Raw genomic sequence first — 15,806 nt, 5'->3', positions numbered from 1 at the left:
GGTAACCATTCTGCCTCCTCCTTCTCAGCGGCTCCCAATCGGTTACCGGCCACCTACCCTCACGTCACTATGAGTGGCACCCTTTACCCATGATTCACCTCCCCACCAAAGCAAACAGCGAGTACAGTGTCATTCACAGGGTATGGCCATGAGTCACACACTGTTTTATTTGTGTGTGTGTGTGTGTGTGTGTGTGTGTGTGTGTATGTTTATGTTTGTGTGTGTGACACTACAATGGATAGAGCCTCTCTATAGAGACAGTGCTGTGCAGACATGAACCTTGGTCATTGTCCCTCGTGTATGCGACTGTTCTTGTCACCTTAGCATGAAATTAGGATGAACATGCTCCCCTCTTCCCCGTCCCAGGGCAGTTCACACAGTGTCTCGGCCTCAGAGCAACACACACACAGAGGCCCGACGATGACAATGCACTCATCCGTGCAGCTGCAACATAACAATCGGAGCCAAGGTTGATTCAAAAGGGCCCTTGGGCTGACAGCGAATTTGAACAGGTTATAGGGGTAAGGGAAAAATCTGCTGCCTGGAGGCTCCGACGACTGCCACTTCTGCCACTTGAATTGGTTTACCTTTATTTGTGAAAGTGTCATGTGACAGTTCATGTTATTATGCTGCTGTGCAGCTGAGCAGAGCCGAGCCTGGCCCTCCCCGCCTGCGGTAACAAGTCTGTAAAGCAAAAAAAAACTAAAAACCTGACGGCTCCCAAAACAATTACACACTAATCTGGAATGTGAAATGAGAATTAGGCTTTTAATCTCGCGGCAGCAGAAGAGGCCCCTATTTCACCCCGAAGTAGTGGAAGTTATTGTATTAGCCGGCTGAGACCCTGATCTGCGTCCAGGCCTGTACTGTACCCTGGCTGTTGTCGGTAGTAGTGTCTGGCTAATTTTTTTACCCTTCTTTTAAAATATTTACTTGTGTACTTTTCCCACACAGATTTGAAAATCATAGTATTGGTCCAAAGCATCGAAATCCATGTGGGGGATGTGCACAAGCACATGAGATGCAGCGATAGTGCGGACACTTGTCATCTTGTAAGTCCCTGTCATAGCAGCAATCAGTCCTGGAGCCACAACACTCCAGTCTAGCACCCTGACACCACGGATGGACACTCTTTAATTGCTTGTCTGACTAAATATTCTCTTGTTTCTATCTCTCTTCATCGAGCGAGCTGATTCTCTCCCTCATTGCCATGTTTCGCAGCAGCGCGGAAGCAATTCCCCACAGGGCGAAAATAAAGACAAGTCCAATAATGTCCCGTTTCTGCTCACATAAGAAAAGCTAGTTTACCAGCCTATAAAGTCTCGGCATCACACAGGCGGCAGTCAACAAACTTCCCACTTACTTTTAATCAAGAGTAGAAATACAGTAACAGTCTGGAGGTGGGTGATTCTGAATTAATGGCCTGTCATTTTCTTGCGTGTGTGTCTGTCAGTACGGAGACAATGGTCAGAGTTAAACCTGAATAACTGTAGTACTAGCTAGCTATCCAGGTAGAAGTGTGGCTGTTGTTTTTTTATCTGTTGAGACTTTCTCTTAACAAGGCATATTGTAACTACTACTTTATGATAGAAATTCAATTATGAGTACACTCGATATTGATTTATCCAGAGACTGTTGGACTTGACAGGCACCATATTATTCCTGACAGTAGCAGAGGTCTGGGCACAGCAAGACCTGCTGCACCATGCTTCTTTATTAACCTCCTGCCACTGACGCTAGGTCTCTGGAGGATAAGGAAATGCTTTTTCTCCTCCGTCGCCTTATTTATTAAGCATCCTGTGCTATTAAACAAGCGGGCCACTCTTAGTGAAAGATGGCCTGACGTCGGACCGACAGTCGATTTACTCTGGTAATACCCCCATCTGGACATGACCAATGCATTACTGAGGGGCTTGGTGTGGGCAGCCTGGGCAGTGCCCGCCATTAGGATGGATGGAGACTGGCTCCAGTGGAGAATATCGTCTATTGCCTTTTATCTTATTGCAGGGCCCGGTTTAAACGTTCTAACTCAATGATGAGCCATACCACTGAGGTAGTGAGTTATGTAAAGGCTCTCTGCGGTAGCTGATAGCTTAAGGCTCTGGTCTTTTGATGCTGTGGGGCCAGCCTCATCAGTATTTCAGGTCAGCCACTCTCCTTGCAAAAACTCTGAGTGTAATTAAGGGGCCCTGAACTCTAATTGAAAATCCCTTGGCACAGAGCCTTGTAGAAACATCAGAGAATCATGTAGAGGCATAGAGGAGAGAGGGCAAAGAGCAGGAGTCCAATCCTTTTCAGGTACGACTAATATTCTCCTTCCTTTTCAGTCCTGATCTGTTGTTTCCTGTTCCCCTTCAGCTCCCTGTGCTATGCTATGCTAACTCGGCTATGCTAATCCTGTGATGTACCTGCATGGGAAGGTTCTCTCCCACTCTCTCCCCTCACTTATTCTCATTATGCTTTCTTCTGTTTCCTGCCTGACTCTCTCTCTCTCTCTCTCTCTCTCTCTCTCTCTCTCTCTCTCTCTCTCTCTCTCTCTCTCTCTCTCTCTCTTTCTCTCTCTCTCTCTCCCCACCCTCCTTCCTTCCTTTGCTCTCCTCCACTGGTGACCTGGGCCTGCCTGCAGTAGAGATTAAAGTGATCAAGGACCTGCCGTGGCCCCCTCCGGTCGGGCAGCTCAACCACAGCCCGTCCCTGGTAGAGGAGGAGGAGTGCCCCTCCTCCCAGCCCGCCCAGCCCTCTCCTGGACACACACAGACACAGTCTGCCTGTGACCAGCACCACCATGGTGGGTGCCGTTGGTGTCGTCCCTCTTCCTTGTCCACTGTCCATCCCACGTCAACACCGGAGTCCCATCCCCAACCTCATCAACCTCTCCTCTCTTTCACTGCTCTCCTCCATGTCCTTCTTCTCTTCTTCTCTCCATTCCTGCATCCTCTTGTTCTATTCCTCCTGGTGGTGAATTTGGAGTACCATAACATCTAGTAGAACATTAGTCACATTGGCTGTGTATGATGACATGTGAGAAGTTTCTAGTGTGACAGCTAGTTGTTTTTTGTGTGACCTCACAAGAGGCTGTCTTTGAAGAGTCTGTGATTGATCAGTTGCTGCCTTAAATCAGTTTGACGTTAAACATTAGCTTCGTAATAAAGCACTTTCCCATCAGGATTTGATATGGCAGAAAATCACTACTAGCACCAAGTCCAGCTTCTCTCTGGCTGAAGGCTCATTAGTTTTAATTGATTGGAAATGTCTTCTGAATGGGTAATTGCAATTGTAGGTGACCCCTATTGCTTCTGCCAGCACAGTCATCGCTAACTGTTCCAAACATAATTTTACCCACTTCTCTGTGGGTGTTCCTGGCTCAAGCATTTGGTGATTAGGAAATCTTCATTTTCATCTAAAAGTTGTTAATTTTGGTGAACACATTCATGTTAATACTAATAATTTGCCCTCATAACGGCCTGAAGCCAAAATAATAACCTTATTTTTCATATTTGCTGCTTTCCCACAGCTGTCCACAATCACAGACTAATCACCCAATGAGAACAGAGGATATGTCCACAGAACTAATACCCAACCCACGCTGGCTGGGTTTCCCCTGGGCACGGGGGTTGAGGGGTGGGGGTGGACTGGGAGACTGAGTGACTCAGAGTAAGAGGACACTACTGTGTTCTGTGGGTGAGGACACCCCCCTACCCCACCCAAATGATGATTTATGCCCCAGAACTCCATGGGACAGGCCCCCCCCCCAATGCGATATGAGTGGATTTAAGTGTGTGGCGTCCGGCGGTAAGGTGATCCGTTCTCTGTCTGAGCTCCCACTACATCATCGCGGTCAGAGGTCACATTGACAGACTGAGGGGGGAGTGAGAGGTGAGGTACCCTCCCTGACTTCCTGCTGAATGCAGAATATACTCCCCTGCCCTCTGGCTATGAAGACCAGCCAGACTCACGCATGACAACTATTATCCTACTTCAACTACGGCCATAGATATAGAACCACTATGAGACACCCAACTGTTCTAATTCACTATGACTGTAGCTCCGTCCAGAAGCAAACCCCTACCCCCTAGGGACGTGTGTCGATCTGAAATGCTTGGGTAGGTGTAGGCGGGCGTCATGGTCGCCATCTTGCTTTTCAATCCAATCCTTTAAGATTTACATAGAAAGTGTCTAGGGAGTAGGGGCTGTTGTTTCTGGACAGAGGCCATTGCTTCTGGCTCTGCACAGCACGACAGGTCCACTAGGGTTAGCATGGCTAGCATGATAATCTTTGCTATGGACCTCAGTGGAGCAGTGCCCATTACTGTTGCAGAGAACCTGTTCCACCTCATTAGCATTTTTTAAATATTGCTTGACACAATACTACATAGAAATAGAAGAGAGTCCTTTGTCTGTGGAGTAATGAAGAGTGTTTCGGCATTGTTTTCTGAAGTGAATTAATTGTCGGGGCTTTCGAGCCATTCTCTTACCTTCTCCTGCTTTTGTCTCGGGTTGAATACAAAACAATGTAATTAAAAGATATCCAGATTTTAATTTTGTTGGAAGAATAACTGCCGGCTTTTGAGCCTTTTAGAGGGCGAGCGTTCCTTTGTCTTTGGAAAAACTCATTAGAATCCATGTTGAGATTTGATTGAGAAATTATGCCTTGATGTTGAAACCACCCGAGACTTCAAGCATTGGGCTTTGCAATGGTGTTCTCTCTCTCTATATATAAATATATCAATGTAACCCTTTCAGAATATCTTATTCAACTTCCCAGAGCAGAATTATACTCCAGCCGGCTGAAAAATGCTAGTGGGTATACAAGCTGTTCTCTCCCTGGGTGGTGAATGATTTCATCTATTCTATATTCCTCAGAATGCACCATGCATTTCAATTAGCCCCTAGACCTGTTATTCATTTCACACGTCACAGCTGGAAATCTTAATTGTAACCCTGTAAAAACAGAAGTAGACGGAACGCTTTCCCTGTTGAGTAGTGAACTCCTTTTGATGGAAGTGCCATTAGTAAATGAGAATTAATTAGCTGTGTGTAATTAGTAAATGCACTCAAAAAGGTGGGTGTCCTTAGTGACAGCCCGTAAGAGGTCCAGCCTTGTGAATTCCTCTGTTGTCTATGGTTATCTATCTGTCTCTGCTCTGTCCCGAGGTTGTTCTGATCTTAGAGATGTCCCTTTGACCTCTCAGTCCTGTGTTTATCTATGGCTAGCCAATCAGCTCCCTCTCTCTCTTCCTCCCTGCCTCTCCTCCATCTTCCTTGTTTTGTTCGGAGCCCTTCTGAGGCGGGAGGAAGGCTGAAGTGGGCGGGTTCTTCAGCCATCAATCTCCATCTGACTGACAGTCCAATCTGATACAGGGATTCCATTTGCTTGGCCTAACATTTCGACAATGCAGATAGCACATAGACAGGCACACACACACACACACACACACACACACACACACACACCTCCTATTCTTCCATACTCTCTATCTGAGCTGTGTGTGCGTGTGCGCGTGCGTGTGTGCCTGTCTTTCCAGCCTCTCAGAGCTCTCTCATTCACCTGTGTGTCAATCCTCTCTTCAATCTCCTCTTCTCCACCCTGAGAGTGTGCTGTGGAGAATGAAAGGGAATGAGTTTGGGTGACTACTAGCGATATTCGGCCAAGAACATAATACTGCTACTGTTCCAGCTATTGTTGCAGAGATGGGCTGGCAATCTTTGCAGACATGGACTCTCCACACTTGAGCAAATAGAATGATGGCTTTTATTTTGTTGGCTGGCTCACTCCTGAGACCTGTGTAATTCCTGTTCATTTAAGCTATGTGCTTTGCGTCTGAAAAAAGCCCCGTTCAGACAAGGAAAGGTTGATGGGGTGAGGGGCCTGGGGATAACCATTTGTTTTGTGTAGGTGGAGGATAGAAGATAGACAAAGGAAAAATGCAAAAATATGGAATGAAGTTTAGCTTATTCCTGGTAGATACCATATAACGTTAGATCACTCACCACGATGCCACTATCCACGCCGCAAACCACAACTCGGCCCCTGGGTGGGCTAGAGACACGCGGTCGTTGCCAGGGGGGGCATGGAGGTGGCCCAGAGGTCAGTCAATGAGAGTGTAATTGAGTGTTTTGGAATTACAGTATCATGCCTTATTTGCACGGTAGTAGTATAGTAGTAATAGTATTATGTGGTGACGTCCGTAATTTAGAAATTCCCCCCTGACGTCTGTGTTTCGTTTGGTGATTTGCTTGGGATAAGCGGAGTCTGTGTTTTACTGGAATTTACGGACATTCCCCCGGATATGATGTCATGGCTCTGTGTAACATCCGCTTCATGAACAACAAACGCAAAAGGCATTGATTAGTTCTCGAGCACGCAGCAAAAAAGGGGCGGAGAAAACAAACTCACCCCAAATTACCAAAATGCTGATTCGCGCTGGACTACTATTATCCCAGGACCTCCAGAATCAGCGAAATAGGGTAGGTAATTTGCGATGGAATTTTTACTGACATTTTTACAGACCTGGCCGATTCACACAGGATAACAAACAAATACGACCTCTGGAATTATTACAAATTATGGACGTCACCACATAATACTAGTCCTGTGCGAATAGGGCATTAGAGAATGATTATAGTAGGAATTCAGAGCTCAGATAAAGAGCTCAGGTTGAATGTCTAAGCTGTGATGGCCAGACCATTGATAACAGGGTTGTGTGTCTTGTTCAGTTCCTACAGAGCCGTTGGCAGGGGTTGCAGGCACACAGTGATGTCATGGACTATGTGATGGTATCAGAACAGGTTTTGTCACAGCGATTTACAGATGCAGAAGTGGTTGTGGCAGAGTTCTCCTCACATTGGTTGATCCTCGTGTCCTTACTAAAACACGCGCATGCATGCACGCACAGACACACACACACACACACACACACACACACACACACACAAAGACAGAGACAGACATACTCACTACTCATGTATACACAAAGACACACATATACAAATATATACTCACAAGGACAGAGGGGTATTTTGTCAATGATACAAGGCTAACACTGTTCCTCCCACTTTGTCACACACACACACACACACACACACACACACACACACACACACACACACACACACACACACACACACAGGGGTTGCTGCAGAGTTTACTGATTGGCTGTGTCTTCATGTTGGGATCTGTCAGAACTGACAGGGGTGAGCGGCCACAAACACACATCTCCCGGTCAGTTTCCATGGAAACGCTATCTCAAACACATTTAACATACACAAAGATTGCCATATTCATACGCATACAGTTCACAGAGACAGTGGACACTCAAGGGTAGGAAATACACTCTGTTATTCTATCGACCTTCTTTTGTTGGGACATTTAGGTTGCAACACACTGAATCTATTGCAGTGAATCATCATGTCGTCTCTACAATTGTAGCTGTCTTTTCCAGAATCCACCACAAACTACTGTAGAGTACAAAAGTGCAGAGGGCGACATCGCCTTCACTATCATTTGGTCTAATCATTTTCATGAGGTTTGAGGTAACATAGCCAATGCTTCAGTGAGCTCCAGCCAGACAGCTCGGACAGAAGAGTGCACTTCTGTAGTTTCACTCACCAGAACAATAGAAATTAGGTTATGGGGATCCCCCTGGTGGTCAGTGTTGGAATAGCATGATCTTATCTGAGAGCCTCTGGGGTAGATAATAGATGGGCTACATCTTGTGCTTCAGGGTTTATTCTGATCCGATCAGTTCGAAACTTAGCATCCCGGCATTCATGTCAGTCATGTCTCTAAGTGTTTCTTGTTGTTGAGGCAAGGTGTTTACATGGTATTGTTTGCTATAAACACAACAATCGACATTGATTGATTCACTTCCTGGTAGTGGTGTCAGTCAGAGCCAATCCTCAGAGAGTGAAGGAAGGACACTCAATGGCTTGATAGGTTTACAGTAATGTGAAATGCTATATCCCTGGATTGGAGAGTGGAGACACGGTCTAGTCTAGACAGCTGTCTTCCCTTCTCTATCTCCATCGACATGTTGTGTTTTCCAGTGTCTCTGTCTGTGTCTGTCTCAGCCATGTGAAGTCAGGGTAATTAAATCCCAGGAGGTAGATTAGCCATTAGCGTTAGCCGCTAAAGTGTGATAGAGAGCTAGAGGAGGAGAATATGGGAATCGCTAGGTCGCTAGGACCGTGCTAAATTAACTGCTTCCGTCGGAGAGCTTTGACTTTGATGTGTGTGTGGCTGACTGTTTATACCCCTTAAGCGGTCATCAAAGCTCTGGTGGATATGTGGAATGGAGTGGAAATGTGTTTGATGTAACGTGACCTCACTTACTGCTGGGAGAGTGCGGCTACACTAAAGGGGGCTCGTTCCAAAGCCAATACTGGTGTGACATCAATTATACAACTGAACCGTTCAGTAAGACTAACGTTTCCTCTTGTTAGTGTGTTTGACCTCCGCAACCTCTGGCCAAACACAACCAGGAAGTTCTTCAGTTTCAGACTCCCCTCTGTTCTCACATCAGCCTATGTAAACAAGGTGCCGGAGTAGCCTGTCCCTGATTGGTCTAAACAGCAGCTCTCTGACCTCTAACATAAGTCAGGATGGTGTCTGGTCACGATCTGGACAGATCACCTCCGATCCCTGTCAAGCCAAGCAACACCGCCCCTGAGAGGTTGCCATGGGAACCTGTCAATTCTTTAGTTGACCTTAAGTGTTAAAGGCAAGTGTTAAAGGGCCCGTTTAATGATTGGCCTGGACTGTGTGTGTGTGTGTGTGTGTGTGTGTGGGGGGGGGGGGGGGGGGGGTGTACACCTCACTGCTTGACAATCATTAAAAGACCTTGATGAATCTAATGGAGAGTGTTGAATAAGTCACAGCAGTTCCGTTCCGTTTTACAGAAATGATACAAGCTTCTGTTGAACTGCTGCTGTGATGATGATATTTATCTTGTGTTTTTTTTTTCTTTTCTTCTTTTCTTTTCTGTGTTACAGTCCAGTTTGACGGGGTGGAGAAGTCTCGAATGTCGCCCACCAAGGAGGGGGGTAAAGGGGGGCGCCCTTCCCAGCGCCACACCAGCGGCTGTCTGGTCAACACCAAGATGAGCTCCATGGAACAGTGCAGCGCTGCCCTGGGCGAACGCATAGACCCCTCCATGCCCCTGGAGAGCCAGTTGTAAGTCATTCATTGTCGTATTGATCTAACCTTCATTCAACCAACCATTCAATGTACATAGTCAGCCTCTCTCCTGCCTATTCTATAGGTTAGGGTGGTATTTCCAAGGTGTGGGAAGTTGTTAATGTTCTTTAAATGGTGGATGATGAACTATTGCTGTCCTTTTGTCAATGTTACATAGCATTTGCATACATGGCTTTCTCTTTACACTGATTCCAGGTACGTCTTGTCGACAGGATTTCAACAATTAGATATGGTTCTTTCCATTTGTAGTCATTGTTTTGTCTTTCCTCCTCGTCTCTCTACGCTCCCCCCTGTAGCTGGTACCACGGAGCCATCAGCAGGACAGACGCTGAGTCGCTGCTGAGGCTGTGTAAAGAAGCCAGCTACCTGGTGAGAAACAGCGAGACCAGCAAGAACGACTTCTCCCTCTCGCTCAAGTAAGTACCCTCCCTCCCTCCCTCAACAGAATAAACGACAAACTTACGAAACATCTCTGAGAGCACTAACATGCTAACATTTAGTATAGTTAACCTATACTAGGTTAGCGCTAGCATGTTAACATTGAGTTACAAAGGCTTTGTTCCTGCTCAACACACCATTATTCTGTATTCTCTAAGTCCTTACTTCCTAGCTCTGCTGATTCAGCCCTGCCCCCCACCCCCTGCTTCAGGTGCTCTGATTGTGCTGATGTGGCCATAACTGTGCCCTCCTCTGACCCCCCCATGCTGTGTGAGGCCAGCGGAGAGTCCAGGGGACCCGGGACCCTGATTTGTTTAGTCTTGGCTGACATTTTTGGCCAAGGTCACTCTAGCGTGAAGGGACGCGCTGGCCTCTAGGGCAGTCCTATCCCATTGGCTCAGAGGGGCTCACGACCGCAGGGGGCCGGGCTGATGAATGTCAGCAGGCTGCCATCTCAGGAGCGAGAGAGAAATACCTGACAACCGTTTCACTACAGGGGCAGAGAAACTGCCTCCTGAAGGAGCCACAGAGAGGACCACCCTAGGCTATGCCGGCAGGAGATGGTTATGCTATCCTCATAGTTTTACAGTTTGTTATTATTTATTTATTTTTACTTTAAGAATACTTACATAGGTATGGGTCACTGTCCCAAACATGATAGAGACACTTCACATTCATATCATCGACGATCATTACTCAATCACATGACCTTATTGGAAAGGACTTACAGAACATTAAAAGTCACATAAAAGTAAAATCTCATGACATTAAGATACACAAACAAATAAACAGACAAAACAAAGAAAAGACTAAACTAAGATTAGACTAAAACTATTCCTAGTAAAAAAGGTTTTAAGAGGCGTGAGAAGAGTCAGTGGTACATGTGGTCCCTGTCAGGCACCACCGGGTTGAGCCTCATGTCTGCCGGCAGGGGAAGATGATGCTGTCCAGAGCAGTTCCACTGGTCCTGACACTGACTGACTGCTGATTTCATTAACTCAGCTCTGGGACTGGGGACTGGCTGGTGGTTCACAGGCCTGGGGACACACTCAGGCTGTTAGAGTGCTCAGGCTTGATTGGTCAGACAGTGCTGCTGCTGCTGCTGCTGCTGCTGGTAGGCTGGCTGGCTGGGGCTGGCACAGTCGGGTTGGTGGTATGGGGAGCTGGTAGTATGGGGGGATGGTAGGTGGGTGGGTGGGTACACACCCTGTGCTGTGTCGGGGGGGGTGGGCTGAGCTGTTGTGATCCCCAGCGGGTGGCTTGCTTCTCAGTTGACAGTGACAGTTGACAAGACGTGGCCTTTCAACCAGCTGGGTGATGTCTATGCCCTGTCCTTCCTGCTTGTCGACCACCCCGGTGGCTGGCACTAAATCATACTGGCTTTGAAGAGGTCAGAGTTCAACACCATAGACCTTCTCTGACCACAAAGTTCTAGCTCAGAGAGGAGTAATCGGTCTAATTCCAGGAAAAGGAAGTAATGGATGGAACTAATCTCTCTGTTCCCATGTGTGTGTGAACTTTATAGTCAATATAGCAGGCTTTAAACCATGTTGTCTTGTTGGACCTCCAGTAAAGGTCCATGATAGTTCCATGGAGACACGACCCAGGGAGGAGGGAGGCGAGCTAGGCATACAGGCTCCTCTAGGCTCCTCTTTCCTTGTTCTGTTTGATCTGTGTGTGTCTGTGTGTTTCTGTGTCTGTGTGTGCACCAGCGTGCCTGTGTTGGATCATTTGCCGGTGGCCAGTCAGTCAATCAGCAGGCGGGTCCATGGAGCCAGGCTTGGCAGAGGGCTCTGTCACACTGCAGGGGGGAGGTGACTCAGAGTTCAGTCCACCCTGCTCATAGGAGCCTCTGTCTCCTGCTTTCCTGGAAACCTTGGTGGCAGAGTCTGAAGACCTAAATGTCTGGTTACTCCATGTCTGGAGACCTAAATGTCTAGATACTCCATGTCTACAACCGCTGAAATATTGATGTGGCCGTGAGATGGCACGTCTGTGTTCTGCATCATTGATGAAGGCCCAGACTAGGATCAGACATGAGCCTCTCAATAGCCTTTTGAACTGGGGGGTGGGATGCCTTCTTTCTCTCTGTCTCTCTCTCTAAGGATGAGTGCTCTTTTAGGTACATTAAACACATTTAGCCTTTCACAAGACACGGCTCTCACTGTGTGTCTGCCTCTCCACCCCAGGGGAAACACTTTTACACAGCCTTGTTTTACAGGCTGCGGTAGAAAATAAATTGTTGATGAAAGGGAAACAAACACACAAAGGTTTATGCAACAGAAAGTGTTTGATGCTCTACCACCACGGGGGAGGCTAGAAAGCCTTGGAGTTTTAAGCGCCGCTGACATCAAAAGCTCTTTGCATTCGCTGATGAAATCCAAACTGGCAAAACTGTCACAGAAAAACAGAGTCTATTTTTGCTTCCTCATGGTACTCATGAGAGACATCTCCTGGGTTGTGATTGAGTGCGTTTCATCATGTCCTTCGTCAACCTGCTGGGCCAGTTCCAAACGGAAAACCGCACAACAATAACGTTGTTTGTATGTCGTACCAAACCACATTCTTGTTTTCAAAAGCATGTCTCTGAGTCACGGTGTACACTGTGTCTGAGTTACTGTGTCTTCATGTCATCAGGACCGGGTTTATTTTTTTGCAATCCTCCCAGCCTGTTCTGTTTCCTGCCGTGACAGTATGAAAGAAGAAGAATAAGGACTTCCTGTCTAATAATACTTTAAAAAGGGCAAGGCTTCTTTTTGTATGGATAATTTATCTTTTGTTGGGTGAGTTTGCCTTCTCCGATGCCAGATATTCATGGCATTGAAAGCAACATTCATGGTGCAATCTAATACGCTGGAGGTGGAGATAAGCTATGATTGCTGTCATGAATTGCCTCTGCTCCGAAGATGAGAAGGTTCAAACCAAAGTCACCGACCTTGATAAACAGGACACCAGACCTCCCTCCTGGTGAAATTAATCCAGATTACACAATAAAACCGCACCAATAAAGAGTAAATACAATAACAGCACAAAAGGATAACATGTTATCAGCTGCCATGTTTATCAGCTGCCCTGCTCGATTGCTCTGTTGTCTTGGTCTCCCCCCTCTGCGTGGGCTGAAACAGGATAAGCAGCTGTAGCTGGAGCTAAATGCTGACAGCCAGTGATGATCTGGAGGGAATCTAAAAAAGCTTGATATTGATGTGTTTGGCTTTGTAAGTGTGGGGCCTGTGTGTAACCTAATGCCTCTCTCCAAGCAGTGAATGTGAGGCATAAACAACACACGCACACACGCACGCACACACACACACACGCACACACAGACACAGACACAGACACACACACACACACACACACACACACACACACACACACACACACACACACACACACACACACACACACACACACACTTTCAAGGCTGTTTCCAGAATGTCTGAGTTCTTTCTCCAGGCAGCAAGCAAAAGCACAGCAAGGCCTGTGGCTATAGGGAAATCTGTTCTCATCTCCTCCAACCACGATGAACATCCTGTTAATGACAGACGCATATTCAATTGGAGGGTCTGAGAGCTGTAGGGAATCAGTAATGGAAGTCGCTGCTAGCTTTATTTACCTCACTTTTATAGCAGAGCAATCTTGCAACTCCTCTCCCTCTGCTCTCTTAAAAAACCCATCATCCACCTCTCCTCTCACGCTAGACGCTCTCAATCTCCCACGTTTCTTCTCCAGCCCCCCTCCTCTTTAGCCCTCTCTCTCCATCCCTCCCCCCTCTCTCTCCACCCATCCATCTCTCTCTCTCTCTCTCTATCCCTCTCTCTCTATCCGTGTCTCTCCATCCATCGCTCTTTCTCTCTGTCTTTCTTTCATGTTAAATTTGATTGTCATTCTTTGGTTCCTAAGACAGTCGACAGATGTGCCTCATGCAGTAATCGGGCATGCTTCTCATTAAGTAGGTCCCACTTATGTCTTTGAAAAAATGTCTTCTTATTGATGGTTGTCCCCGAATTGAACCTGTGAAGTGATGATTGCCTCATATTTGACTGTACTTGCTGTAGTATAATCTCTACGCTTTGCTCATGTTTGTCTTAGTGTGACAGCATGGCTTCAGGCTTTAGAAATGCAATTAGATGAGATAAGTGAAGTATGGTTTCTCGCTAGTGTTTTCTGCAGATAACACACACACACTGCGCACAGTGCCGCACACACATGCACGCGTATCCACATACACATGTGTATGGACACATACACACGCACGCGCACACACACACACACACACACACACACACACACACATACTCTGTCCATCACTGTCAGGATGGTATTAGTCCAAAGCTCTATTCCTGTTGACAGGAGACGTCTGGTATACACTTGTCCTAACGGTGTAAGCCCTCGTACTGATGGGCCTGTGCAATATTTTGGGCACTGCAGAGTACAGGGAGAGAGAGGGGACAAGAAATATGCCAGAGCCAACACTAACCTGATGCTGTGTGTTGTGGCTGCTTGTCGGGAAAATAGGTTTAAGATAAATGGCTTCCTGAGGACTTTTTCCCCCCTCTCCTCCTCTTTGCTCCCTCTCTGTGATCAAAAGCCTGTGTCACTGCCCTCCTGCTTGCTGTTTTTGTCCGGTACAACAGAATCACGTTCTACCGGGCCATATTTCTCTGTATAAGACAGGCCTGTAGAGCAGGAGATTACTTAGAGTAGTAGCAGTAAGAGCTGTAATACCATAGGGAACCGAGAACCGAGAACAAAAGCCCAGGCTAGAAACACTCGTGGACCACAGAGGGAGCTTTTAATTGACTGTAATCAGCCCAGCTGGGTCACACCTGGGAAACTCTGATGCTATGCAGCTGGGAGATGAAGTGCTCAGATTGTTCACTAACCTTATGTATTGTGTGTGTGTGTGTGTCCCTCTCTCTCTTATGCGCTCTCTCTCTCTCTTTTACTATCTCTCTCTTACTCTCCCTCTCCCTTCTCTCTCTGCCTATAGGAGCAGCCAGGGCTTCATGCACATGAAGCTTTCGCGGACAAAAGAGAACAAGTACATCCTGGGCCAGAATGGCTGTCCCTTCGACAGTGTGCCTGAGATCATCCACTTCTACTCCAGCCGCAAGCTGCCCATCAAGGGGGCAGAGCACATGTCCCTGCTCTACCCCGTGGCCATTAGGACACTATAGTAGCACCACCACCACCTCCTGGATCCCACCTAGTAGGTCACTCACATGGATCAGACCAGAGGTCAACCCCTGCTGTCCTCCCAGGGTCAACCCGTTGCTCTGCTGCTCATCTCCCTCTCTCTGAGGGCTCGGATGGACAGAGGGACTGAGTATAAAGTGATGGGCCTGGGGGGTTCATCTCCCTGATCCCAGATCTGCTCCTACATCTACTATACTCTCCTGTCATTGGACTCACTGTCACAGAACGCGTCAAAGATCTGTCACCTCATTGTTTTTATTTTTTTATTTACTATAACACTGACACACACACACACACACACACACATTCATTATCGACACAGTGTAGACTGATACCATCTACTGACTTGACCAACACCATTTCACTGATCTCCATACTTGCTTCCTCCACCTTTCTTTGCTCTCCATTTCATTTTAATTCATCATTCAAAAAGGGAAAAACCCTCGATGTATAATGTTTCACGTTTTGAGTTTGTTGAGAAATCATTGAACGTGAACACCCTATTTACAATCATTGAGCTGTAATTTCAATTTAAATCCTGAGTTGAGTGGATTGAAATTCAGATCTCATAGGATATTTGGCTTCATGAAAATAAAATAAATAAAAGATTTATTTAACGAGTGGTACCTGAAGATTGTAATGGCTGTATGGGAAGGGACATTTATGAGGGCAGTTAGGTGATATTGTACACTGAGGCACTCTACATTGGCTAGATAATTAAATAATCTTGCGCTGTGTGAATAGTCTACCCCATCAGTGCAATAATAGTGCCGAATGTTCTAGTGTGTGTGTGTGTGTGTGTGTGTGTGTGTGTGTGTGTGTGTGTGTGCGTGTGTGTGCGTGCGTGCGTGTGTGTGCGTGTGTCTGCGTGGGAGTGTCTGCGTGTGTCTGTGTTTCCCATAACGATGACAGTGTAAGTACAGCATCAGTTATGCAGTCATAGATGGATCACCCGGCATGTTCCACAGTACCATTG

At 46.8% G+C, this 15,806-nt stretch overlaps 1 protein-coding gene across 5 annotated transcripts in view; it reads left to right on the top strand.

Moving 5' to 3' along the window:
• Positions 1-14,811, top strand: part of shf (Src homology 2 domain containing F) — a gene marked incomplete at both ends in the record, with an annotated part of 94,519 nt that extends 79,708 nt beyond the window's left edge. For 3 of the 5 annotated variants that reach the window (XM_080538974.1, XM_080538973.1, XM_080538972.1), the window contains 4 exons: positions 2,627-2,788; positions 8,992-9,172; positions 9,493-9,612; positions 14,625-14,811. In XM_080538974.1, coding sequence (XP_080395100.1) covers positions 2,627-2,788; positions 8,992-9,172; positions 9,493-9,612; positions 14,625-14,811 — 650 coding nt within the window. The remainder of the gene's footprint in view (positions 1-2,626; positions 2,789-8,991; positions 9,173-9,492; positions 9,613-14,624) is intronic. The other 2 variants (XM_080538976.1, XM_080538975.1) reach the window with 1 other exon arrangement.
• Positions 14,812-15,806: the final 995 nt, after the last annotated feature.

Source organism: Nansenia antarctica (genome assembly GCF_963989245.1).
Source record: "Nansenia antarctica genome assembly, chromosome: 9".
NCBI classification, from domain to species: domain Eukaryota; kingdom Metazoa; phylum Chordata; class Actinopteri; order Argentiniformes; family Microstomatidae; genus Nansenia; species Nansenia antarctica.
The sequence above is the reverse complement of the archived record's forward strand: the minus strand, read 5'-3'. Positions and strand labels throughout refer to the sequence as shown.